Below are 27,060 nucleotides of genomic sequence, written 5' to 3' on the forward strand. Positions count from 1 at the left end.
TCTCAAGTTGCATAGAGGTAGTAGAGGTAAAAAATGGCTTTAGCTCACCTTGGATTTGCATCCCCTCTTGATAAGGTTATGGTATGCTGTTTTGTCAGGCAATGGACCTTATGCCAGAGACTGCCATCTTTTGGCCCAGATGGTAGTACCTGAAGAATGACTTTAGATTTATCATTCCTGGACACAGCACAGAATAAAGGAGAGATGTAAATTACAGTGTATGGGCAATAACAAAGATAATAGACAGACTTGATAGAAAACAAGAAAAGAGGATTTTTTGATTGTCAGTGTTCTTCCTTAAAACTCCTTGGAAAACCACTGATGGTGCCTCCTTTCTCTCTTTTCACCCATTAGTTACAGCAGCTTGCTGCTGGCTATTAATCCATCGGTTCAGATGATGGATCTAAAAACGCCAGCTCTGCAGCTGGTTTATGTGGGCTGTGACATTTTGCTTGGGGGAGACCTACATCAGAGTAACATTGAGTGCACAGAATGGATGCATCAAAAGTCAGCTAAGGCCAAATTTATAATTGTTTGTATGACTTGCCTTCATTTATGCGAAGTTAGAGCAGAGATGATGGACAATTAAAAGCACTTAAAAATGTTAGAAGACTTGATATAAAATGATAGCTGAAATGCAGTGTAGGTGAATGTAAAGTGATATATATGCAGATTGCTTTTGTGTTGTGTGCTCAGTGATAAGCTGTGAACATCTGTTAAAGCTCAGGAGCAAGGTCTTGGGCCTGTGTACAGTTCACAGTATCAGCAGCTCAGTACTTGGAAATAGTCAAAAAAGCAAATAGGTTTTTTGGAGGGATCAGAGAACAAGAGATACCACACGATCAGACTGTGGATCTGTGACTGTTTTGCCTCTTGGATGCTGTATATAGCTCTCACCCTGGCCTCTCCAGAAAAGTATAGAGCTAGAAGAGTGTTACAGAAGAGCAACAGAGGCGATCAGAGGCACGAAATGGCTGCTTCTTGATGAAGTATGCTAGATTAAGGCTGTTTTCCAACACAGGTAGAACTGCGCAGCAATTAAGTGAACAGGTGGCGATTTTGAAATGATAAAGTCCTCCCTTTAACAATGTACAGGTAATCAGAGGGAGTCCTTGGTACAGAGGCTTTTGTGGATGCTCTGTTTACGTGATGCTAAGAAGAGTGTATGAGTGCACAGAAGAGAAATAGATCCAATGCTAATTAAGTGGAAAAATACCCCCATCTTAACAAATACTTGAGGGGTACATTTTTGGTGGCTGCGGAGGTGTTTAGAGAAATACTGACGTCTGTTTTCAGTTGTATGAGCTACCTTAGATGTATGTTTTTAGCTACTGTTGAAGGCGGGAACTTTGGTCTGACCCATGTGGCTGTTTTTGCTGGATGATGGTTTTATAATCGCACTGTTTAATAATACTGCTTTTGTGTAGGGAACCAGGCCCTCCTGTGCACTTGGTGAACTGATGTAGAAGTTGTCTGTGCTTGACAACGCTACCTTGTTTCAAAGCTGAAAGCAGGTGATGTGCAATATGATAAAGTAATACAGTGCTTAAGGTAGTCAATATCAAAACCGTTGGGCATTCATACTGCTGCAGGATCTGCAGTATTAGTCGTATCCCAGCCTGTACAGCTTGTTCCAGTTCTGCTGCACATGCATCTGTCCTCCTCCCAAAGCTACATGGAGCGTCTTGTGCCACCTCTTTGCAGGGCACAGAGAGGGACTGGAACTGATCAGCAGTGCTTTGCTTTTTTGTCCTCTCAGAAGAGTGCAGCAGCAAAGTACCCAATGTGCTGAATTGTTACGGCTCTGGACACTGGTAGAATATGAGGGGGACTGTAAAAACAGAGGGCTCATATCCCATTAGGTAGAAAAGGAGAAGGGGACCCCAGGCCACTTTGAACTGTGGAGTCCATCACAGTGTAAATTTTCTAAAAAATAGGCTCTGAGCCTCTGGGAGTATGGGATTGATTAAAAAATTAGATGTTAGGGTGCAGAAGCATCATTGACTGCTGGCTTAGAATGTGGTATTGAGATTTTTTTTTTTTCCCCTCTTTTTTGAAATGCTCAAGCATGGGAAGATGTTTAGTGAAAAACAGAAATTTAAAGGGTCTTTGTGATATTTGTTTCTAGTTGAAGTATTTTAAGTGCCACGTTGGAGAACTAGCATAGGTCTTTTGTCATCCACAGAGTTAGGTGATGCTGAACAGACACTTAACTTGTGTCCCCTAATTTGTTCTTTATTTTCTGCCTGTTCAACCATGACAGTTATGCCCAAATTTGCAGCAGTGCTCTAACGCTCAGTATTGCAAGTGAAGTGAATTGACACTGTTCACTGAATGTATAAAGTGACATAGAAATACAAAACTCTGAGAGACATTTACGATGATGATGGCTTTGATCTTTGTACCTTTTCCACGCTAAAATAAAAGTGTTGTGCAGTAGTGTGGTGAAATGAGATTACATGTTCTGGTGAACACCTCTGAAAAAAATAAATGCCTTTGAGCCTATTACAGGTTCAGATAGCATATGGTAAACAAAAAGCACACTGAATAACTAGAGGAAAAAGAGCCATTGAATAACTACCTGTATTGATCATTAAAGGGCGTGGAGGACATGTAGTGTATTATTGTGAAATGAAGCTGTCATATGTATAAAACAAACTAAATTAGGATTATATAAAACGCTGTATGCTAAGCATACTAGATTAAAAGTATTGTGGGTAACTTTGTTGGTCAAATGTAAGTAACTTTTTCTTTCCTTTTCTTTCTCTCCTCACACCACCCCTGTTTCTCTTTCTGGATTGCTGCTGCACCGGTGTGGACTTGTGGCTGCAATGGTTCAAATTCATCGCTTTACTGGACTACTTTTGGATGTATTCTATTGATATCTTCAACACTGGAAATGATGGAAATGTGTTGTTTACAAAGTAGCTGTAAGTATTACTTTGATAAAGATGTATTACAGCTATTGTGGAAATAGAAGAAGCATTAGGGTTTTAGTAGGTAAACTGAAACTGAGCTTAGGTAGCAGCTGGTTGAAAATCAGGAAGGGATAACAGTTAAGGGGAAGCTATTGTAAGTATTAGAAACATGAGATCTCGCCTGGCACAACGATAATACAGTGGAAGTCAATGCTTCAACAAAAAAAGTAATAAGTAACTTCTTTTAAAAGCTGTTGCAGGAATTTAAGAAACTCAATTCCTAGTTTGTTTCGGTCTGTTTAGAAGTAGCAAGTTATGAACAAATGCAACCACTTAAAAATCAGTATGTTGAAAGCTTCAATTTTAATTGGTATTGGTATACCAGAAATCTGAATCTGGCGTCTGACTTAATTTTTTTTAAAAGGCTCCTTCCTATCGAGTATAAGTGCTCATATTAAATACAGCATTAATGCCAAGTGTAACACTTCATACATCTTTCTGATTAGTAACATTTATATTTCATTATCTAAAATTATGGCTGTAAATGCTATAGACCCACTTAACAGAGCAAACAACCCGAAAGTTGCCATCTATTCTTGTTTAGCATTTCATACTCAGTGTTCTTAAAGTTCTTAGTAGTAAAACCATCCTAAATGTGGAGCTATATGTGAAGGGGAAGGGAAGAGAAATAAAAATAATTTAAAACAAGAATTACATGTAAACCCATTCTTTTAAGCAAAAGAAGTATTATCTAGATTTAATGATGGGGTGAGCTGTTTCTGGTAAGCATGACATACATAAAAGGTATGTAGGCATTAAAAGATGCAGGTGGTTGACAAGTAGAACTATAAGGAGTGTCTGACTGTGGTTAGATATTTTACATCTGTTGGGATGAATAGCAATTGCATATCCTTAATAGTCATTAAGGACCTGCACTGTTAAGGAGCTCTTTAAGATATTAAAGAGCACCCACCTGCATGTCCTGTAGTATCTCTGAAGTATTGGCTTCTGTTCAGGGTTTTAGATTGTGATAGATTGTATTCTTCACATGTTGTTGTAGTAATAAATTGGAAAAGTAAAACAGTCTTTGGATTTTTAAATTCCTGGCTGATTTTTTTTTTTAATCTTTTGAAACCTTTCAGATGAGACTATTGCTGCACCAAAGGCTGAATTGAAACAAAAAGCATCTTAAAAAAAGAGTTTATTGATGACACAAGGCAAATATTCCTACATTTAGAGAAGTAACAACATTTGTTGCATTGTGTGTATTTGAACTTGAAACTATAACACCTAGCTTTGGCGGCTATCATTAGATATTCCTCTCTTATTCTGTATGAGTTAATGACTTTAAAGATACTGGCTTTTTTTAAACTTGAAAGAGAATTGATGCAGTGGATTATCACTAAACAAGAGCTGATACTAATTTGCAGTAGGATTAAATCTATCTCTTTCAAAGTAGTCCTGCTAAGTTTGGACTTTTCAGACTTTCTTAAAATCGATGATGGCACCAGCGTAATATGTCTTTGTAGTGGTGTATCATTGCTTGAGAATAATGGTTTGTTTGCCAAAAGGAGAAATCAGTTATGTGACTTAAAGCCGAGAGTCAATTCATTGACTAGTGCTGTTGGATTGCAAAGAAGCTAGTTCTTGCAGCATTCAATGCTTTAAAAGGGATAGTGTTTTTATATCCTTGCAAGCAATGTTTGCTTTAATTAAAAAAAAAAAAAATTTTTTCAACTCCAGGAGTTATTACTGTAATAAATTTATTCTGTCAATTTTAGAAAAAACATCCAAATAAGCACGAGTCATCCACATACCAAACTTTAATTAACCATACACTATCCCATACAGAGAAGTTCTGAGGCAATAGTGCCTGTAGTGGAACAGATTTTTTTTTTTCAATTATTTTTTAGAATTCCTCTGTCCTCTTGAAGATAATCTTAGGAAGGGGAGTTTAAACTTGTAGACAGTGCTTCAGCTCTGTGGATGTATGTAACTCTCTTAAGCTCTGAAATTGAGGTAATATCAAATCACATCCTTTCAACTGTGGATGGACATAAAGCCTAACGGCTGAAAGCATTGCTCCATGAGAAACAGTACCTTGTGTTGCTTTAAGTAGACAGTTGTCTCTGAAAATATTTACAGATTCTCTGTAAAAGAACTAAATTGTCTTGTCTTATAAGACAATCCTCAGACCTGCTGTGATGTCAAACACATTTCTAGGATTCTACTGGAAGAGCAGTTTAAAAGTAGCATGGCAGATCTCTGGAGGATCACCGGGTCTAGTACAGTGAGGGAGAGGCATTTTAAGCACCTTCAACATTTTCATTAATGTAATGAGAAGAAGTAATGGCTAACATCCAGCATTCTCCTCTCTTTTCATAGTAGGCAATATTTTGCATAATTGCTTAACAGTAAAAGGCAACTGAAGTTTTGCCTTTATGGAGGGTTTGTTGCAATGCGTGCTGCATTAGTGTAGATCTAGATCTAGATTTAACATGAAGGCCTCCGATTGTGTGACCCAGAAGTAGAGGGCGTCAAGTTAGTCCCCATCATACTGGGGCATGACTCTCAGGAGTATAGGAAAACTACTGCTCATACTACTTGCTTGCCTTTCAAATGGGCATTGGAACAAAGTTGATATATTTTAATCTGTTTGCGCTTATATGCTCTGGTGCTTGCACAGTCATAATGTTGTCATTGTACTTGCTCAAAATACCGTTAGCATAGCTAACTTTCTGTGCCAGTCTTTTGGCTATCTAGTTAAAAAAAAAAAATCAATTTTTCTTATTTATTGTTGCAGTTCATTGCACTGTCTTTGATGTAGACAGCTTAGGTTGTTGAGAGGTTGGATAGATAGCACCTTTCTACAAATGTGAAAATGAAGTGAACGTTTAAATGACTAAAAAAAAGACAAACAAAGTAAGAAGTTACAAGCTTTTCTTTTAACTTTTTTTTCCTAAATATCTCTTGTCTTAGCAACAGAAAAACCTTGAAGGATATGTGGGGTTTGCAAATCTTCCAAATCAAGTTTACCGGAAGTCTGTGAAGAGAGGATTTGAATTCACACTCATGGTAGTAGGTAAGTTTCTTTCTTTGTTTTGAGTGGTGATCATTAGAAGTATATTGACGTAGTTCTTAAAATATGTAGTGGTGATGTAAATATGTCTTGCATGATCTCGTGAGAAAATATGATCTTCCTCTTCTAGACTGTTAAATCTAGAGTGTTTAAAAAGAACATGTTGTCTGGTATGCAAGTAAATGAGGAGGAGAATAAAGAATGAGAACCGTATAGTTCATATGGTCTAAGAAAAAAGTTTGGTGTGGATCTAGTCCAAAATGTGACTTACAGGTATGACATAATAGAAGTAATTTGAACTTGGATTTTTGTTTAAATAAAAAAATTGAACTACTTTGAGTTTAGCGCAACACGGCAAACTGGGATCCAAAAGTAAAGCTGGAATCTTTCCTTGCACATAACCAGGCAGCAGGATCCTGTACATCCTGCACTTCTGTGGCCACAAAACTATGCTACAAAATCAAAGCTTTAATTTAAACAAACCTTTCTAGTTTGTATGGTTGCAAAGAAAACCAAATGTAAACAGTGCATTCCCTATGGACTACAGAGAATGGGAAACTATAGTTAGTATGGATGAATAACGCCATGCGAACAGTTCATTTAGGCTTCAGTGATGACCCAAATTGTCTTCTTTTCCGCGAGGACATCCGATTTCCTTTTTTCTCTGTCTTTTAAGTACTTGTATGATAGTAGACCGTTATTAAGGTTGGGTACATCTGTGTGTAACTGATACATAGATACTGGATATGTGACTCAGTTTTGACATGTTAATGATTAACATAATAATAATAATATTAATAATAGTAATAAAGTGTTTTATAATAGTCAGCTGTCTCTTTGTTAATGTCTACCTTTATCTTTTGTAATTTGGCTAGCTTGATAATGCTTTGATGTTTTGTCATCGATACAATGGATATCTTGTGCAGTCATTATGTACATGTAGCATGTTACATAATAGTAGTATTGATGGAGTTAGAAATCAAGGTCAAATTGGTGAAAACTCATTGTAGATCACTTACAATTTTCTTTTGGTTACAAAGTGAGTTAGAATTTTAAAATTTGAGGGTTGTTTTTTTTCTTTTGGAACTTGATTACAGGTTCCTTTGTAATCTAGCATCCAAGTACAATTCATTATTCTGTACAAAACTGTTTAGTCTTAAATAAAATTTGGTTTTCTGCTATCTACAGGAAGAAGGGAGGAGGAAGGGAGGGAATTGTCTTCATAAAGTATTATTCCAGAATGGGGTATAATTTTTACTTCCAAGTTTCATTCTTGCATGAAGCAAGTCACTTAAAGCACAAGTAGTAGATGTAGCGATGTATTAGAACTGAAGAAAGGGTGTAAGATTACGTTGGTGTTCTTACATTTGCCTGTAGTACAGTCTAATGCAATTGCACTTAGGAGAACTGTAGAAAATTGTGGCCATCGAGAAGAAAATTTGGTCCAAAATTAGACTGAAAATGAGATGTTGATCAGAAAATTTTGCTACTAGCTTACTTTTAATATTTTTGTACTTACTACTAAGACTTAATTCATTTGCATGCAAATTTGTGCCATTGTCTGAAAGTTTACTGGGAGAATTGGCAGTAGTTTTCTAAATTAAAAATGCATCTCATTCTCTCCTTCCAACCCCCAAGTATAGAAATAAGATACTTGAAAGTGAGTGTTTAAACAAAATGATGGCTGATCTTTTAGCACTTTAACATCTGGGGAGGGGCAGGGAGGGAGAAATGATTTTGTTTCAAAATGATGTGTCTGGTAATAGTATGCCCTGAAAAAATGTGTCTATTTTAAATATGAAGATGAAATAGTTTGTGTATTACTGATCACTTTTGTTGGTAAACATTGTAATGTAATGTACAGTTAGATTCTTAGAATTGTAATTATTTATTGCTGCGTTCATCCTTTGAGATAGTGTACTCTGACTTGGTTTGAGGTCTTTAGCTGACATTGTGATACAGTTCTGTAATAGTAAATGGAATTATCTATAATCTACTTACTGAAACTTATAAGTTTTAGAATGTAGTGCTAATCTGTATATGGTCAGTGCTGGCTGAATAAGAATACTGTATATATCATTTCTTGGAGATAATCTAAAATATTCTCTTTTTCTTTCTAGTACCAAGAATTGTGCGTGCATGGCTGCCTTTTTCTGTAGATTGCACAATTACTAGTCTGCTGGCTATGCCTTATTTATAGGTGCTTCAGTGTCAGTATGTTACCTGTTTGTTCTGAAATGAAAAATGAGAAAAACAAGGCTTGTGGTTGCTAAACAGGTACGAGGAAGAAAACAAATCATGTTTGCGATCTGCGATCTCTGTATCCAGCTATTTTCAGGTGCCTGCGAGGCTTGATATTGCAGCTAATGCATTTGTATAGAAACTATTTTCCAGTTGTCCACTTAGTCTGGAATTATCAGTTAAACTTAATAGATGCACACAGCGTGATATCTGGCTGCTTTGTCTTGAAATGTGTAGTATAAAAAGTCACCAGAGCAGCATTTTGGTTGTACAGCTGTTGTAGAAACAATTCAGTTTTCAGTTTAAGTATGTAAGATATTTGTCACTGAGGAAGGAGGAAGTAGTAAGTACAGCATCCAACACATTTGACATTGTTTCCAGTAAGAATTTTTGCAGGGAGTTTTACAGAACCTTTCTTGTGCATAAAGCATGAACGTACTCCATAAATTGCGTATTCCCGGGCCGCCGAGTTACTGTCATTGCCTTGGAGATGATGGGGCTGCCCATAGCAGTGTGTGGTGGCTTCCTGCGCTTCTATTGTGCCAGTGAAGTTGGAGAGGGGGCTTTTAAATTTGGGTGTACATAAGGCTGAGTAGTTGTTGAATAGCCTAGAGCATGGTTTCTGGAGCTGGTTCAGGGCATAGGTGTTCCTTATCTGAGCTGATCTAAGCTGGTTGGGGGCATTGCTTTGGAAGTGGCTCCATTTCAGCCACGTGGGCAGCGCTCTGTCCTGTAACTTGCTCTTTGAGTCAGGACTCAGTAAGATTACTTTATTTGAGGCCTATAAAGCTAGTGAAGTCTTTTCTGTAAATACAGTTGCTAATTTCCAGGTATTCTGGTGTTTACATTAAATGTAACTAAAGGATGAAGTGTTTATGAACTACCACATATAAATACAAAAAGTTGATGTTAAAGTATCCTTTTCATATTTAATGTTTTAAGAATCATTGAAAAGTTAACCTTGGTAGGAACTGGGGTTACTCTATAATATTTAGCCATAATAAACATTTCAGTAATTGTATTTATGTTTTCTCTAAGTTGTACTGTTTATTTTGGTAGTGTTTCTAAACTTTTCTTAAGAAACTGAAGACTGAGGTAGCCCTTTGTTTTCCTTATTGATTAGTTGTCATTGGACATTGATTTGTCTTTAAAATCTTCATGAGACGATTTCATATTAGTAATATTCTAAAAGGCTAATTAGTAGTTTAAATCACACTACTTCTGAAATGACTTGGTTTTGTAGAACAAAAACTTAGCAAGCACCTCCTCTGAGGATAAGACATAAAGGAGGCAGAAATGTGCATTGAACTGAGCTTCATTCTTGATGGGTTCAAAATAAGACATTTAAATAGTGGTTTAAAGTAACTAATTCTACATCTGAAATAATAAAGCTCACCAGTGGAAAAAATGTCAAGTTTGTTTCAATAGGCTGCTTCCTTCATAATCTTGTGTAATCTCTTCAAGTATAAGATAGTTGTTGAAACACTTAGGAACCCAACATAAATATTTGGTCTGTTTGAAATCCGAAGTGTTTTCTCTGTATTTCTCTGCTGTATAGGTTTTTTGGAGGAAAGTACATGCTTAAGTCAGATGCTTAAGAAAAGAAAACTTCCAGAAGTAATACTACCGTGGTTAGTAGCTCACAGTTAAAGAAAATCTTAATTGTGAAATTGTAGTTATGTCTGTTTATTAATATAATTACACTTGCTTAAGTAGTGGGTGTGTGTTTTTCTTTTTGTTTTAGTTTAATGAGGTGTAGAACAAACAGAGCTGCTTTTCAGTGTGTCTTTTCTAAACACTGAATCAGGAAATCCCTCTGTTGTTCTTGTATTGAAATTACACTGGTAACATGATTTGAACCAACACCCAAGTAGATGCAAAGTCATAATCTTTAAAAATTCTTTTCTCCTATAGACTTTATGCATTTAAGAGTAATTAGTTGGGGTGGCTTTTCCTAGAGCTGTATACTTTAGGGTGTTCGGGCTTCATGAGCCTTATTAGAGGTTGGACTCTTAAATTTTATTTTATTTAAAATCATCTGATTTGCAAAGTGCAGAACACTTACAGCCAAGTGACTTTCCAGAGGACCTTTCTACAGTTCCTATTTCTTGAACAACTGTTCGGTAGCTTTCACTCTGAAAGCTGTATTGAAACCTCTCCTATAGTAAATTGTCTGGTTTGTTTTCTAATTGTCGCTTTAGCCTTGTAGATCACCTGTAGATTACAACTTAAAGGAGAATGTCATGCAGTATTGTCGTAGTGTTTCATTTGTAATTATATGCACACTCAAATGTTTTGGTTTAAACATGGCTTTTTGGCATGGACACAAAGGAAAGGGCTGTATTTTGCAAGATTTGAATTTATGTTAAAGAAAAAGCACACTGATTTTAAAATGCTTTTATTGTTCACTGAAGAAAACTTGGACTGGTTTAATGCTGGTATCTTCTGGTGATGGATCATGTTCTGATTAGCGTTACCCCTTTAATTTGTTCACTTTCTGGTGCAGTTTATTTATCAAGTCAACCAGTGGTCCCAAGAGCCTCAGACGCTCACAGCTACTTGTTCTTTGCTGGTCTGGTACCCTCCCCCCCTCCCCCACTTTTAAAGCCAGGAACAAAATCATTAAGCATATGGCAGGATAGGAAGAATAATAAAGTGAAAAATAACCTGTGGATGGGCAGTACAATTTAGTAGAAGCCCTTTTGGGATGTTCCCAGTTCTTGTTCACCTGCTGTGATTTGAAATCCTCTTAATTAAGGTTTCTGTGGTGTCTCTGCTACACAGTATCCGAGTATGTGTTTGGCCTTTGGTGTGACCTTCATACTTAGTTTCTTAGGATCAGTGAAGTATCATTGCTGAGTATTTATTGCCTAACTTTGCCATTATTGTAGAGGTGTCTAGGCTCTACTACTATACAAATATAGCTTAAATTAAAACATGCTTTCTTTTAAACCTACTGAAGGAAAAAAAAAAGTGAGTTTTGACCTTTCCAGTCAGTTCTTAGGTTCCCTGGGCTATATTGCTGCTTTATCGGTTATGGAGCTTTTCCTTGTGTATACAGTCAGGGGTGTACACTGGCATACATATCTAAGAAAGAAAAAGCATATTATGGAAAAGAACTAGCAAAGCCTTTTTCATTTCTTGAATCTGTCCTGCCTCCTTTTCCCCTGTAATTTCACTTCTTCAAAATACCTCAATTCCTCTAATTGTCTCATCCTCTGAAGACTGTCACGTTCCATGCTACGACCTTGGCTGCAGCCCATTTTGAGCTACTTGCATGACAGCTGACTGTCTGGTACTGCTGTGCCAGTGGGCTAAGGCCAGGTTAGACAGCACTCTCTCAGTTCCCAGGGTACTCTTTCCGTAAAGAAAAATAGTGGTCTTCAACTGTGTAGCAGATACGGCTCCCTTAGGAAACTAGATTAAAAAAAAAAAAAAGATACTGTAAGTTGCAGGTATTCAGTTGACAGGATTATGAGATTTCAGTGAAGTAAAGAAATAAGAAATGTTCTTTGAAGAATTTTGTAACCTTAAAAAAAAAAAATTTACTGCTTCTCATGTACTTGTTCTGTGGATGCGTGTTCCAGCGATGATGTCTACAGAGTATTAAAATTGATGGCTTAATACTTACATGTACCTGATGGGAATGCTGAAGCAAAAGATGTTGAATTCAGGAGAATTGACAGAGATAAAAATGAAATAAATAGAAAACTAGTGGAACTCAGGATGGAGCCAGGGTATTCCTAGCGATGACACATTCCTCTGGAGTAATTTCTGTTGATGGAGTAATGCCTCACCAATAGCATATCGCTCCTTTTTGTGGAAAGAAGTTGATAAAGGTGTTTTGATGAGGCGGAATAGATGAACTCTGAAGATCTTTCTGTGGAAAAGAAGTGAATATCTCTTCAAAATGTGAAAGGTCAGTAATCTAACAGTGAGTTTACTGGCCACTTTAAACATTTCCCTCACTGTGCAATAGCTTAGACTTGTACTGAAGGATGCTTAAAGACTCTAATAGCCAGAACTGAAGCTGGTATTTAAAATGATTGCTCTTCAATTCTCAATTTTTAATTGTTTGCAACTACAACATTAATTGGAATTGTAGTGCTTACTGGACAACTTTTAAAGAGCCTTTGGGTTTTTATTTTCTTTATTAACTGTTTGGATGCAAAGTTTCTTGAGAAAATTATATGAAAGCCAACTTCAATATGGTATCTCTTACTGGATGCTTGCTGTCATATGAATCTTGAGTTCTGACAACTAACCTTAAGTACCAAGTATTATTATGTTAAAATATTGCTTTGAAAAATTTCAAAGGTTTTGTAAAGCTTTGGTAATTGTATTTAAACTAAACTGAACTGTTTCTTGTATGGCAGCATTTTGGTCAGAGCCTAATTTCTATTTTAAAATTGTTTGTTTGTTTCCTGGCAAAGGTTTTTGAGGGAAGAGAATTCTACCTCAGTGTGTGGATGTGAACCCATAATTTGGCAAAAACCTGCCTGTAACCTAATTTTATTTCTTTCATTTCTTTAAACAAGTGATGATTCTGTTGGAAACATTTTCTTTTTTCTATTTCACATGTAATTTCCTTGTCAGTCTCACAACAAATGTTATGAATTCTTTTACTTCTATCTGTATTTAAAACTGGGTCTCTAATAGATGAATTCAGGGAATTTCATGAAAGCCATCTAATCAGATACTGTGCTCTGCATTGTGTAGGTGTCATCTTCACTGTGGTTTTTTAAGCTTTGTGGAGTTTTTCAGTACTTACCTACATAATTAATCCTGTCATGGTATTATCTGTCTTCAGGCCAGTTGTAACTTTTGCTATACTTCTAACTACATAAATATTTTTGCTCTAGGTGGTTTTTCTTATCCTACTTACCAGTTTTTCATTTTATTTCTAAATAAAAACGTCCTTGCTGATTTTACACATCTGAATATGTACGCACATGCACACAAACACACAGTTACTCTGTTGGTATTTCATATATTACAGTCAGCTTGTTCATTATGGTGAGATCAGCATTTGAACTTGGTCCTTGTTCCTGTTGGTGACAGGTTTGTAGGTCGCAATTTAACTGAAATGAATGAGTCTGGTTTTTTGATATTAGAATAAGAATAATTAGTCACTGCATGATGTTCTAGTTATGCTTCTGTAGATGCTCAGATGTAATGGTGTTTAATGTAATGTGTGAACTTAAACACATCTTGGAGAAGGTACCTAACTAATGGATACGTCTAACTTCTTAAATTGGTTATCAAGTGGCCAACGCTTGTTTTGATTCTACCCTCAAAAGTCAACAGATTGTCCTGAGCAGTCATGGTGCGTTGGTGGGGTGTGAGCTAAATGTTGCACATCTTGTAAGCAATGACCTGTTAGAAGTCACACTACTACTGTTTCCAGTTCCATAGCCCTGGATAATCAGGTGCCAGTTTACTGCAGGACTGTTTTTGGGGCCATGTTTGCTACAAGCCCGGAGCAAGAGTCAAAGTAGACGTCAGTTTTTTGCATAGATAAATATGCTGTATGAGTTGAAAACTGCTTCTTTCTTCCTGTTGGCTGAAAATGTTAGGCTTGCCTGCTATATTAAGAAATGCTAACAATTTCATGAATGAATAGGTTAATATTGTAACCAAAGTGATATTCTTGGATGGAGTATTTGTGGTCTAAATATCCAATTGTAGTAAAGCCACTGTGACCCATTAAATGTGACCCTTCTGATTCAATATGCATGTTTTCCCTCTGGCTGATTTTGCAATAGTCAGTTCAGATCTTCACTGTGAATTCATTTGAAGCCATTAAATTTTGTTCCTTTTTCCAGTGTTTTTCTGTATGTAGTATGGCTGTTGCAAGGAACTTTTTCATTTTGGTTTTCGGATGTTTTTCCTTTGAGCTTCTGAGCACATTTACTGACAAATTAGAGTTTATACCATACTCTTGTCTAGAATTTCTTTTATTAAAGAGAATGAACATCTTCTAGGAAGAATTTTTTCTCACTACTATTCTGGTGTTGTAGTCTGATGTTTTTTCCAGTTATTTACTACAATGTAATACTTAAGGCAGAATATTTAGACTTATCAGTGGTTGGAGGTGAGAAAGGCTGCTGAAGCTGATTGTTTCATCAAATTAGTTTTTCTGTTTGAGTTCCTGTCAGCCTTTACTTCCATCCCAGTGTCTCACTGTAGGTAGTTTTGTTACGCATAATAAGAGATCAAATGTAAGAACTCTTACACTCGATCTTGGAATAGTGCTAAGTCTCTGTCAGTGTTGATATAAGCTGTATTAAGCGTGTAATGATGCCATTCAGTGTTTCCTTCTCTCTATTAAGCTTGAAGTGAAAGTTTTTTTTGAGAGTCCTGACTTTCTAATTTCACAAGCAGTTGTGGCTTTGTATCACTGAAGTTTTGACTTCTGTCATTGATGAGGCTTTAAGCCAGAAATTATGCTGACATCTTATAACTGAAACTACAAGTGTGTCACAGCTAATGTGAAGTGCATCATTCTGATACTTCTGTTCGTGAAACTTCTGCTGTGAAGGCTGAACGAGTGTTTTTCATTGGGCAGATGCTTCTCCAGAAGGGCAGAAATGGTCTGCGATTTAAGGGAATTAAACTCTTGGCCTTCTGCAGAATGAGAAGCAATGCAACGGAAGGACACCAATAAATGCGGGCCGGATAAGGACAGCAAGTGTCAGTTCTAACAGCATTTGGCTCTGCTGTTTTACTACTTGGGATGCGTGAAGTGGTGCTGCTTCCTATGTAAGGTGACAGCTTGCTTATTTGAAAAGACTCTGAAGCATTCCCAGGTGACATCTCTAATTGCAAACAGCAGTGCTTTTTAAAATAGCAATTTTGCAGTCTGAAGTCATTATATGTTAGGTTTTGAATTTATGGGCTAATACTGAATCTTAGGTCCATTTTCTATTGCTAAGTCAGTTAAAAACAGTAATTCAGTGGTCTGATAGCAGTTGTTGGGTGTTGTAGAGCGCTCTGCAGTACAGGCTGACGTGCATTGTGTTAAAATGAAGAACTGAAACAAACCACTGTTGAAAAATATAATTATCAGATAAGCAGTTGGTGACACTTGATAAGCTTGAATGGCATGGAGCAACAAAGGGAATTCATTGCACACATGCATTAATTATTATTACTGCCTTGATCCACATTACCTGTGTTTTCTATCTTTCAAGATAGAAATACTATGCTTTGTATTCAAAAGCGTGGTAGGGAATCACGTGTTTTAGAAGCAAGTGACATCGATCTTCAATTTGTTCCGGTGTTTTTGAACTTGCTGTCCTTAATCTATTCTCATTTAAGACCTGTATTTTTTGACTTTAAATGTTACTTGCCAGTGATACAACAAAATGTTATGTTGTTCTACTGTGATGGAAATGCCTGTTGTCAAGGCTCTGGTTGTCATCAGTGAGGCCAACAGTTCACTTAAATTAAAAGATTTTGAACTACTGCACCAAATGTAGTTAGATTTGTATTCTTTTGGAATAATCTGATTTTTGTTACTAATGAGGTAATCTCAGGAATATTCTGAAGTTGTCTCATGAAAGATCTGAATGGTTCACCTGTGATATAATACTCTGGTAAAGAGATAGTTGAGCTTTCATCTCCTCAAACCCTATGGTGTAAATCTGTAAAACATTTACTTTGTATCTGTATTAAACTGCGATCCATTAATTTGCCTTCGCGCCTATGTGATTTTTCTAATGAGGAGATATTGTTAAAGTTTCTGTCCCGTGCTGCAGAGTTAAAAGGGAGCTGTAGGTTTTCTGAGAGTAAATTTTTTTGTTTGTCTTGAAAGTCAGCAATTCTCTTCTACCATCTGTTCTCCCTTGGTTTAATGTATGAGAAAGTTTATTGTCAGTTTCCGGTTATTTTTGCTTCACCATGTTCCTTATTAGCTATTTACATCTGCCATTGATGAAGAGTGTTCTGTTTGTTTTCTTTTTTCACCCCCAGAAAATGCTTTACATTTTCATACCCTGAAGTAAAAATACCATTGTCTTCATGTAGGATGGCACAAGCAAATAACAGAAGGAGCTCTTTAAAGGACCTGAAGACAAGCTTGACTCTGCACATCCGTTTTTTTGGGTCTTGGATAACGTGTGATGGTGTTTTGCTTAATGACCTGTGGAGAGGTTAACGACATAAAATAGCGTTCAAGTTCAATTGTAATTATTTTTAGGTGGATTTCCCTTCTGAACATACTACATTTTGGTCACCAGAATTCTAATCTTGTATCTCCACACTTTTAGCCAAAGACTCAGGGAATGTAGAAAACTCTGAGGTGGTTGCACAACCATTCTTCTGTGCTCCCAGCAACAGAACTGAAGTCGTGAAAAGAAATTATATCGTGTCTTTGTAGACATTTAGCGTATGGCACTCCTTGCTCTGAAAATGCCAAAGGTAACCTTGTTAGTATGAGTCTTCTGATGCAGAAAGAAATACTGTTAAACAAAATCCTGACTACCTTGTTTCCATGTACTCTGAAGCCTGCGGGGGGGGGGGGGGGGGGGGGGGGGACTAATGCAGGGGTTAGCCTGAGCAGGATGAGTGAAGCGTCTTGTCCCACACCCCAAGTATGTTCTACAGCACTACCTTTTGTGGCCCATTGATTAACTTCAGTGAAACCTTAGGGAAGTCAGACCTTGAAGAGCACGATCTTGCCTGCTACACCAAATCCCCTCCTGTATGTAAATTACTGTATCAATAAAAATAGCATTTTACATTCACTTGTTCTGTAAAGTTGTGCTGGAATTTTTCCATTTTTATTCTTTTATGGTCTGGGGTGGTTACAGTATATAAAAATTTTTATTTGAACAATTATTTCAAGGGTATATTTTGTCTCCTACTTCTTCCTGAGTAACTGAGGCTAAAAAACTAAACCAATTACCACTGCAGGGAAATGTCTTCTATCAGTGATTTTGCAAAATCAATACCTGCTCCTGCCACAATACAGGTAGAGCTTAATCCAATAATGCACATCACTTATTAATTCACTTAATAGACTAACACAGTCAAGTGTTTGGAAAACTAAATCCATGTACTTTTCTTAGAAGGAAATACGCACTGTGTTTCTGAAATACAGTTCTTGCTCTGTACACTTTGATCTTTTCACCTGCTGTTGCTGAACCGTTTGATAGTGAGGTTACTCAATGATCAAACATTTTTAGGGACTGACTGCAAAGAAATGAGTTGAGACTTGGATGATCAGGCCAGATTTTAGCCTTAAGTATTCCTTGAATTGGAACAATTTAGCTTGAATTATCACAGCTATTTCATACAGTAAGTATGAAATAATCTATACAGTAAGTAAAAGGATGTGATTTTTATATACTGTTAGAGTGTGGTTTGAACTGAAGGCAATGTCCAATTTTTATTTGACTGTGAATTTACCCACTTTGGTTGATTTATGTCAAATGGCAAGCATTCAGGTAACTGAATAAAATAAAATTGACTCAGAGGAAGTATTTTATGAACTTTGCAGATACTTGGACTGTTTGAGGTTCTACTCAAAAAACAGCTTCTGCCTTAGGTAACAACAAAAGCATTTATTCTACAACTAATTGCAAAACATTTTAGGTACTTGTCTAAGTAGAAGGGAGTTGAGACCTACAAGTTTAAAACATCAGCTGTACTATGTAATCAAAAGACAAAATTCTAGGCAGTGTATATATATCTTCTTGCCCCTCAGTTTTGGCACTCTTCTGAAGTGTTCTATCTGTCTGTTTTTTTGCTAAAAATAAACTTAATTTCTTAGAAGTAATTTGCTTTTGGGCCAAAGTGTAGAACGCTGTAATTGTATTTTCTAATGCCTATTAAATTGTGTTGAGTGGCTGACAGGGACCAGGCAAGGATACAGACAGCAGGATAAGTAGAAAATACAGGAAATCAGAAGGAGGATCAGCATAATGACAGTAGCTGAAATCATGACATGGTACTAATTTGGAGAAAGCGGGTATCTGTAAAGATGGGTGAAGAGGTCTCCAGTTGCGTGTCTCCTGCAGTTTCTTGACTGTGCATCTATAGAGCTCTTTTAAAAGACTTCAGAATAGCCCTCCTGCTAATAAGTGTTAAGCAGCCATTTCTTGCTCAGGGTTTGTGACTAGCTGAAGTCCGTGCCTTTGGTTTTTGAGAAATAAATTTTGAGTTTAATAGCATCAGGGCCTGACTGTAGATGCTGCTTTCTTTCTCATTTACTATTTGTAACTTCTCACAAGCACATGTCCTTAAGAGGTCAAAATAAAGATCTCTATCAACTAGCACCATAAGCTTTAGGAGATAAATGGTATTTCAAAGGAAGTCTCACTGCTTGCTTGCATGCCTTTTTACAGAATCGTAAAATAGTTCAGGTTGGATGGAATCTCTCAAAGTCACCTGGTCCAGCCCTTGTTCGAAGCACTTTCATGTGCTTTTTCTTGGCCATCTGCTTTTGTCCTCTGTCAGGAGGAAGATATTGGGTTAGGTAAAATAAGCTAGGTCCCATTTTAAAGTCACCGTTGATGACAGTTTATGAGTGTTTCAGGAAGGTGCTGGTATGGAGCACTTGGTCAGACCAAAGGTTTTAAGTTCTGTGCATAGCTTTTATTGAAAAGGCTATTGAGTTCTTTTAAAATGTTAGTGAGCAATTGTCTGACTTCATGTTCATGCTGAAAGAGCAGTTGTGTTTCAGGCTAGATTTTTTTATTTTTCCTTGTACTTGGGGTCACACTTGATACTGGAGTTTTCTGGAAGGTCTTTTGTATGTTACCTATGGCTACCCCATGTTACCTATGGGGAAGCAATGTAGGTTTTAAGAGGAGGAAGGCAAGGAAGAAGCAAAATCCTGAGTTAGTGCACTATGTCAGTTCATTTTTCTATAGGTTGTTTTATTGCTGTACACCACTGTTTGGAAAGCTAAGGGTCAAATCCAGCGGGACTATCCTGCTGATGTTCACTGCATGGTCATATTTTAATACTGTAGGTATGGTAGAGCATATTTGGTCCAACTCATGCACATGTCTTATTGAATAAATTAATGTATACAGTGGTCTGGTATCTGTTGCATTCTTGAACTGCTGATGAAACATAGGCTCTCCAGTCTGGTTATTAAAATTACTTGACAAATGTTTCTGTCAAATCAGTTTGTGATGTTAACTTGGTAGTCCAAGCATTTCCAGAGACAGACAACATTATAATCTAGAGATTCATCATATGAATGAGATGCTGCACAGGAGTCTTTACCATTCAGCTTTCTCATTTTACCATTTAGGTGGTTTCATTTTGCCTCAAAAAAGGCTGAACTACAAAAATGCTTTTATACCATTTCAACTAGAAGTAGAGTTCAGGAAAATGGCAGACACTTGATAGTTTGAAAGGACTCTGAAATCTTTGTGAATATAATACCCTTTAGAATTTTTCTCTGGCTAAATTTGTGTCCTGACATGCTTTGCAGTTGCTAATCAGGTGGAATTAGGCCATTTTCAGTTTCTCATTAACCAGATACTGTGAATATTTTATTAAAAAGTAGTTTTTTAATCAAAGATTAAATAAGGTTGCCTCAGATAGAAACTAGCGTTCGATTAAATTGTACATAATGACAGTTCTTATTTGAATGACACTAATTTGAATATGCAGTGTAAAGACCTTTGTCGATGTAGTCTTTATAATAAACTGTTAAAGAAAAGATCATACAATTAATGAGTAAACCTGTAGTTGATTATCTTATTCCTTTAGCATTTTAAAACTGATATGTTACTGCATCATTTTTTGTGCCATTGGAAAACAGAACAAGAAAGGCTTCCCTGTTACTAGTAAGTAAGGTGAGCTGATGGCAGATACAGAGAATTTTTTCTGCTTGTTCAAACAAGGTTGTATGTCAACATTGTGTATTTACTGGTTTCCTTAACTGACTGCTGCTGTCAGCTTAAAAAAAAAAAAGTAAAATCAATTTCATGAATGTTGCATATGATTAATATTTAAATAAAGTTTATTACAGTGAAATAATTTAAAAAAAAAAAAAAGCCCAACAACCATGCTTCACTAAAGATGCTGTGTTCTTTCCTTGTTTACGTATTTCTAAGTGGTTTAATTTAGATATATCTTTCTAGGTTATGCCTGACTTGCTGAATGCAAAAATAAGCACTAAGGTTAGAGCCCTAGCCTCAGTAAAGGTGAATCTTTCCTGACTTCATTTTGTGGTTTTGGGGAGGCATTTCATAACTTGTTCTATGTGCTGTTCATAGTTGTGCTTTCTGGAATGCTCCCTCTTGAGAAGTCGCCTTCTCTTCCCAGGTTAAAGGCTTAATTCGCATTTTCATCCCTATCCTTGGCTGTAAAACTTGTAATTCTCCAGAACCACCTTCCCTATCCAATCAATAGTAAAGTGGTGGGGTTTTTTGGTTTTGCTTTTTTCTTGTTGTTTTTTGTAGGTTTTTAATAAGGAGGAGAAAGCTGTTTGCTAATTGTCCAGCTACTGAGAACTAGACCTTTGCAGGTATATTAGACGAGTCAGTACTTTCTAGAAAAAGCTTGCTGTGTAAGATTGTGTGTGTGTCCCCCCCCCTTCTGGCTTTTTATATAAAGCCTCTTCATAGCTGATTTTATGATAGGTTTTGTTACATACAGAGCAAAAGGATTAAAAAAAATTCTGCTGTGTTTTCTTGGTATAGCGAGAAGCTTTTAAATGAGGTGTCTTTTTACAAAAAAAAAACCAACCACAAGAGAAATAAGCAACTGAGTATTTTTTCTTCTCCAACTAAGACGACTAAGGTAACTAAAAAGACTATCTTTGTTTCTGTAGATGATCACATACGACTTTTTAGTTTAAATTGTGCCTTGATTATGTTTATGCTTCTGAGAATGGAAGATCAAGGCCATATCTTACATGCCTTTCTACCTGTTTTGTTCAAGCTGCTTGTCATAGCAGTACTGTTGAGTATATTTAGCATCCTTTCATGTCCAGTAAATTGTAGAGATCTTGTTTCTGGCTGCAGCTTTTTTGTTGATGTATTTTGCCTTTCCGGAAGGCTTTTTATTACTTACTATTCAAAAACTTCTTTAGCTCTTTCCACATACTCTAGCAAAGTGACTGCGTATGTCAAAACATATGTATAGCTTCAGAGTTATCTGCTTCTAGAAGCAAGCAAAAGCCTTAGCTGTTGAAGCTATTCTGGGGGAAAGTGAGGACTTGATAGGCTAGGTGTGAAGGTGGGAAAGTACTGAAAGGGAAGGTGAAAACAGAAGACAAAAGAAACTTCTTGTATTGCTGCTTAGCCTTGAGATGTAAATTTTTATTTGCAAAAATAATTAGTAATTGAATTTCCATGGATAAAAAGGTGGAAAAATGCGACTGGGACAGATATTCCTGCTGTGTGCGGCCCCCTCAGTTCAAATCCCACGATTCAGATTTAGCACTGGCTGCTGCTGAAGAAGTGGAAACCACGTGGCTGGCTGGTGATAAGGTAGGCAGGGACAGCAGAGAGCTGTGGTTCATGGAGAAGTTTTCATGGTCAGATCTGCTAACAAAGGTGAATTTCTGTTCAGCCTCTTGCAATATGCCACGAGAGGTTGTCATGCGGTACCCGCTACTCACAAGGATTTCTATTATCTCAAACCTGCTGAATACCACAGCTTTTTTTGGTGATCTTTCTTTGAGGTGACTGAAGTCCTTACAAATGAGGGTAACAGGACACATTGGAATCATGCAGTTTAGTGAGGTAGAGGTGGTACGCAGTGTTTCCTTAAAAGGTTAGGATAAATGAGTTGCCACTTAACACAGTTTATTACAAAGCAGATCTGTTAGGGGAGGCTTGTTGTCTGGCTGTCTTGAGTCGGGTGGGTACCGTGCCTGGTACATTGAGCATAGACACTCTGTTCAGAATGAATGCAATTGCCGATGTTCCAGTTAAGCGTTTGGAATTGGTCTGAATATTGTATCATGGGGCCTTTTTATAAGCATAAATTCTTCTCCATACCTCTTTCATCAGAAGCTTTTTTGCCATTTTTGTTACATGTGAACTCATTGGGTGTTTCCTCTTGAAAGCTTAAATGTGTTTTGGTCCTGCCCTTTCTGTTGTCAAAGTATCACTAAATACATTCGGGTAATCCTCTGGGTAACTCTTTTTTTTCTGACTTACATGATTCGTGTCTAACAAAGGGCAGGCACCTTAAAGGTTAAGTGCAGAATTGGTTCTTGCACAAATGTGGTGGTCCATTTGTTCATGGTCCAAATCATGCTATGGATCTGCCATATCTGTTGGTTACTGCCATTCTCAAGGGTTTTCTTGCTTTTTGCCTTGTAGCTTGTTGGGGAGCTGGGTCAGTTTACTGGCTTCAAAGAAGGGTGTTTGGCATAATACTTTAATCTGAAGTCTCCATCTAAAACTATAGATCATGAGAAATCAGCTGCATTCAGAACAGCAGATCATACTGGTTTTACTTTCAGAGTCCGATATGGCTGAAAAGAATGCAAAGAAATACATGGAAGCTATTCCTAAGCTCTTTGCCGCCTTCAGCTATTTTGAGACATTTAATTTCACTCCAAGCTAGTTATAGAGACCTTCAGTATAGGTATATGGTTTTTATATTTTTTCATAAACAAAACCTGGATATGTAAATTATGGTTCTGTGTTTTGTCTGTTTTTTAAAAGACTTGCAAAGTAGCAAAGAAAACTTTGAATACTTTATATAAAAAAAAAGTTCCCATGAAGTTTTGCTAAAATACAGTAAAATTTTACCTTTTTTATTTGTGTATATAAGTTGTTATGTAATGCTGTTTTTGAAAGGTGGTGTGGGTTTTTTGGTGGGGATTTTTGTTTGTGTTTTTTTTTTTTTTTTACCATGTCTGTATTCCTTGTTGGCCATATTTGAGTTTATGCATAGTGACTATGACTTGTACTATGTTGATAATTTAACTGCTCAAGCTTGTCGAAACTACTCTAGCTTGCCTTTCAGAACAGGCTTCTTAATATCTCGGTTCTAAGCCTGCTAATTAGTAGTTAGCATTGGTCATAAATCAAAACTAAGCACTGTTTGTGTATGCTATGAACAGGATGAATTAATAGAGCTTTCTATCTTGTTACATGCATGTTTTTCTTGGCACTTTTTGTTTGAGGGTATGAAATTTAGTAGTTTAATGTTGGTTATTCTCAGTTAAATGCGCTGAAGTTCTAAAATAGTATTTTATCTATGCTTTGGGTCCAATAGTGCTTTTAGAAAGAAGCGAGTGAAAAAGATAAGGACAACTTTAAAGCTGCAGTGGTGTGGGGTTTTTTGCTTTTGTTTTTCAGTAATACTGATTTATTTAGTTTTACATAAAGCTTGTATGCAAAAAGGTTCTCAAATATGTTGTTTTTTATGAAGTCTTATGAATCTGGTGCATAATAACACATTCCAGGTAGGAGTATGTTTGCTACGTACTGTGCCATCCTTCGTTTTCAGAACTGTGAGGACAAAGATTGCATTAAGTTTGCTCCCCTGTGGTCCAAAGGTGCTAAATTCATTTTCTTGTAAGACATTCATATATGCTTGCTAAAATACTACTCAAAATAGCCTAACCGTATTCTGCAGCTTGTTGCTGCCTAGGTCAATGGACTGTTGTTAGAATTGTAAATAAAATGTATTCAGTGGGTTATGAAATCTCTGAGAGTAGGAGTGTGGTTGCAAAAATTGCATGGTTTTACATAGGCTATTTCAGGTTTGTTTTCTTGAGCGGGACTCCTGAATAGAAGGTTAAGAGAACTAATTTCTAGTCCTTCTTTGATAGTGGAGTCAACTGGTTGCTCACAATAATTATATTCCACTTCCAAGGCACCAACATTATTATAATTTTCAGCTTTGGCTCTGGAAGGGGGAGCATCTCTGCTATTCTGCATGAATCCTGCTGCCTTGGTTGGCAAACCACCGCTGTGTTTTGGTGGGGTCAGCGAAAGTGGCTCTTGACTCAGTAGGGGCTGCATTAGTTAGTCTGAGGGGATGAGGACTAAAAAGTACTATTCTGCTGCAGATGAAACAATGCTTCTGCGCCTGAACGGAAAAGGAGTAAACAGACCAACAGCAAGGCTCTGTGTAAGGAAGCTGGAGTCCAAAAGCATTAATACAGATGTATATGAAATATAATATAAGGAAAAAACTGTTTTGGGTGTGTTCCTCTCTTGGTTGAATAAAAGCTTACTTCCTCACTCCCATCCCTGGGTGTGGGAAGACAGACCCTTAAGTTTTGAGGAAAAGGGGAGAAGGGAGTTTGTTTCCTTTCTAGATTGAATATAAATTATACCCCTATAATTAGATCGTTTATCTAGGGAAAAGCTTTTAGATAACTAAGGCCAGCAGTGATCATGCAAGAGAGCCCCTTGAGACTGGGGAAGTATCCTGTGTTCAGATTTTAAAATTAGTGCTTTTCTAGCCTAACTCAGGATTGTAGATGTCTGTGTAAAGTATCAGTGCTGTTTTTTCCCCATACCTTTTGTATGGCACCAGAACACTTGCTGTTCTTCCTTATGGGTGGAAGACACAGTAATCATGCTGCCTGTTGTCAGATCCCTTTTACTCCACCACCTCACTAGATGACACTGGGACCTCTTGAAGAATTTCAAAAGGTGCCAGAGACTAGAAATGTCATGTAATTATATAGATGCTGTTTTTGCAAAATTTTTATAGGATTGTTTGACTTTTTCTTCCTGGCAGATACTAGAAATAAGCTTTTTCTATTCTACAGTTGGTGTTAGTTGGCTGATTACTTAGCACAAGTGTTACTGGCTAGCAAGTCTCACTTGTGTTTCTGGTCTGGTGAAACAGTGTGCTAGATGGTTGCATCTACAAGGGAGTTTTAGCTCTGATCTTAATTCCAGTTTTGAAGTGAATCTCCCAGTAGTTCCCATTTACTGGGCTTTCATTCACATCATGGGGCAGTCTGGCAGCATGTGAACTTGATTTCTTTCAGAAAAAATACTACATCAGGAGATTCTGTCAAGGATTACATCTAATAGGGTCCATTTGCTAATTAGCATTCAGTCCATTTGCCTTGAGGCTTACGGTGAGGACGCTTTTCAGGAAGGCAGAGAGGCAAGAAGGCTGAAAGAGGAAACTGCGCTAACTGCATGGTAGGAAGTGATGGCCACTGGAGTCTGGAAAACCAAAGCTGGTTCTGCCAGTTATGGTACAACTTGTACAATAATAATACATAAAATTTATAAACACTTTTGTATAAGTATATACTTGCAATTAAGCCCATATTAACCGTTTACAAATGAAGACAATTTTTCTGAGCATAGCTGTTGTTCCAGAAAAGTGTAAACGTGGCCTTAGGTGTAGTCAAGTCTTAGTTCCTGTAGTACAACTTTTTATGCAAATTTTGCAATGTTTGGCTTTTCTTTTATGTAGGAAGTAGTTTGTATTTTCTCTGAAGTGATGCTGATTTCTTTAAAAGGAGAAAAAGAAGCAAGATGTCTAGTAGCAAGTTTTAGAAGTCTGGGGTTTTTTGTGTGTAGAAACTCTGAGAATCCATAAAAGCACATGATGTGTTTAACGTGCAGGCTGTAAGCTGTAACTTAAACATTTCAAGTTAAATTGAATTAGCCAGAGTAGTTCTGAACGCTTGTTACCGATAGATTGCTTTGTCAACTGTTGCAAACTTGTCAGCGGCAAAAGCTTCAAGCTTGTTCATCTTAATTCCATAAATGTCGAGGTGTTTAGCATAGACAGGTAGCACCTGAGGATCTGCAGTGGGCTTGCTGTGTTTGCTTTTCCTAAGGAGAAAATTAGCAGATAGTTCTGTTTCCTCTTTGGTGGATGGTGGGGTTTTAATGGTACTCACCCCCTGCATTTGTCCCCATTTGTGACATTTGAAGGTGGTCGGTTAAGCATGAAGAAGCATGCAGGAACATAAGTATGGTATGTCTGTAATAGACTTGAGGGGCTTCCAAACGTTTGCTGAGTAAAGGCCAACAGTTGTAATGTTCTTTAAGATTAGGAAATTGATCCTAACAGCAAAAAGAAACCAGTGAAAATCTCTTTAAAATCTAGTTGGTAATAAAGATGTGACCAAATTTTTTGTGCTTCTATACAAATGCTGTGAAATCAATGTAGCTTTGAGCAAATCTGACCTGACTTGAAATAACAAATTTAATGCTAAAGAGTATCTTGTATCTGCTATCAGAGGCACTAGCTGAAAATCGCCTTTTCTATTTCTTCCTGTGCTGCAGACATTGTCCAATCACTTTAAAGATCTTAATGTAGCTCTTTATGGGCTATTTATATTTAAATAAATAATAATTTAAAAAAACCTGTACTTTCGGACTGGAAGAAGCCATCCGGGTCACTTTGTGGTCTCCCTCACTCATGGTGATTAGCCCTTTTGATAATTACAATGAAGCCTTTCAAATTAAAAAACACCATCACTGCCCACCCCTCCCAACAAACAAACAAACCCAAAACAACCTCAAAACAAAACCCCCGAACAACCCCCAAACCCCCCAAAACCTCGGCGTATGCTTTTTGCTGAAATACCTTCAGTAGGCCTGGTACAAGGACTTCAGGAGTGGCTAGCTGAAATACTTTTATTTTTCAAGAAGTGTTTCAACTTAAATCTTTATTGCATATGCTTTAAATGGCTCCTTTCAGAATCATAGCTAGGTATGTTTTAGGAAAAATTTTGACCCAGAAATATGCAAACTCTGTCCAGTCCTTTGGGATTGTTTTAAGCAGTAGAAAAGACACAGCTTATGATTATGATGGGGAGAGGGGAAGCCCTTAAATCTAAGAAGAGACAGGAGTATACATCTCATATTCGTTTTGCAGGGGGGCTAGAGGCAGGAGGATGCTCCTTTT

The 27,060-nt window shown here is 37.0% G+C and overlaps 1 protein-coding gene across 5 annotated transcripts in view; it reads left to right on the forward strand.

Moving 5' to 3' along the window:
- SEPTIN7 (septin 7) overlaps nucleotides 1–27,060 on the forward strand; it is a 79,808-nt gene that overhangs the window by 11,336 nt on the left and 41,412 nt on the right. For 2 of the 5 annotated variants that reach the window (XM_075143071.1, XM_075143073.1), the window contains exon 1: nucleotides 5,909–6,000. The exons of 2 other annotated variants lie outside the window; for them this stretch is intronic. In XM_075143071.1, coding sequence (XP_074999172.1) covers nucleotides 5,991–6,000 — 10 coding nt within the window. In that variant the 5' untranslated portion in view covers nucleotides 5,909–5,990. Of the gene's footprint in view, nucleotides 1–5,908; nucleotides 6,001–27,060 lie in introns of those variants that run through there. One more of the 5 variants, XM_075143076.1, reaches the window with a different exon arrangement.

This window comes from Calonectris borealis, chromosome 2, assembly GCF_964195595.1.
Source record: "Calonectris borealis chromosome 2, bCalBor7.hap1.2, whole genome shotgun sequence".
In the NCBI taxonomy this organism is placed as follows: Eukaryota; Metazoa; Chordata; class Aves; order Procellariiformes; family Procellariidae; genus Calonectris; species Calonectris borealis.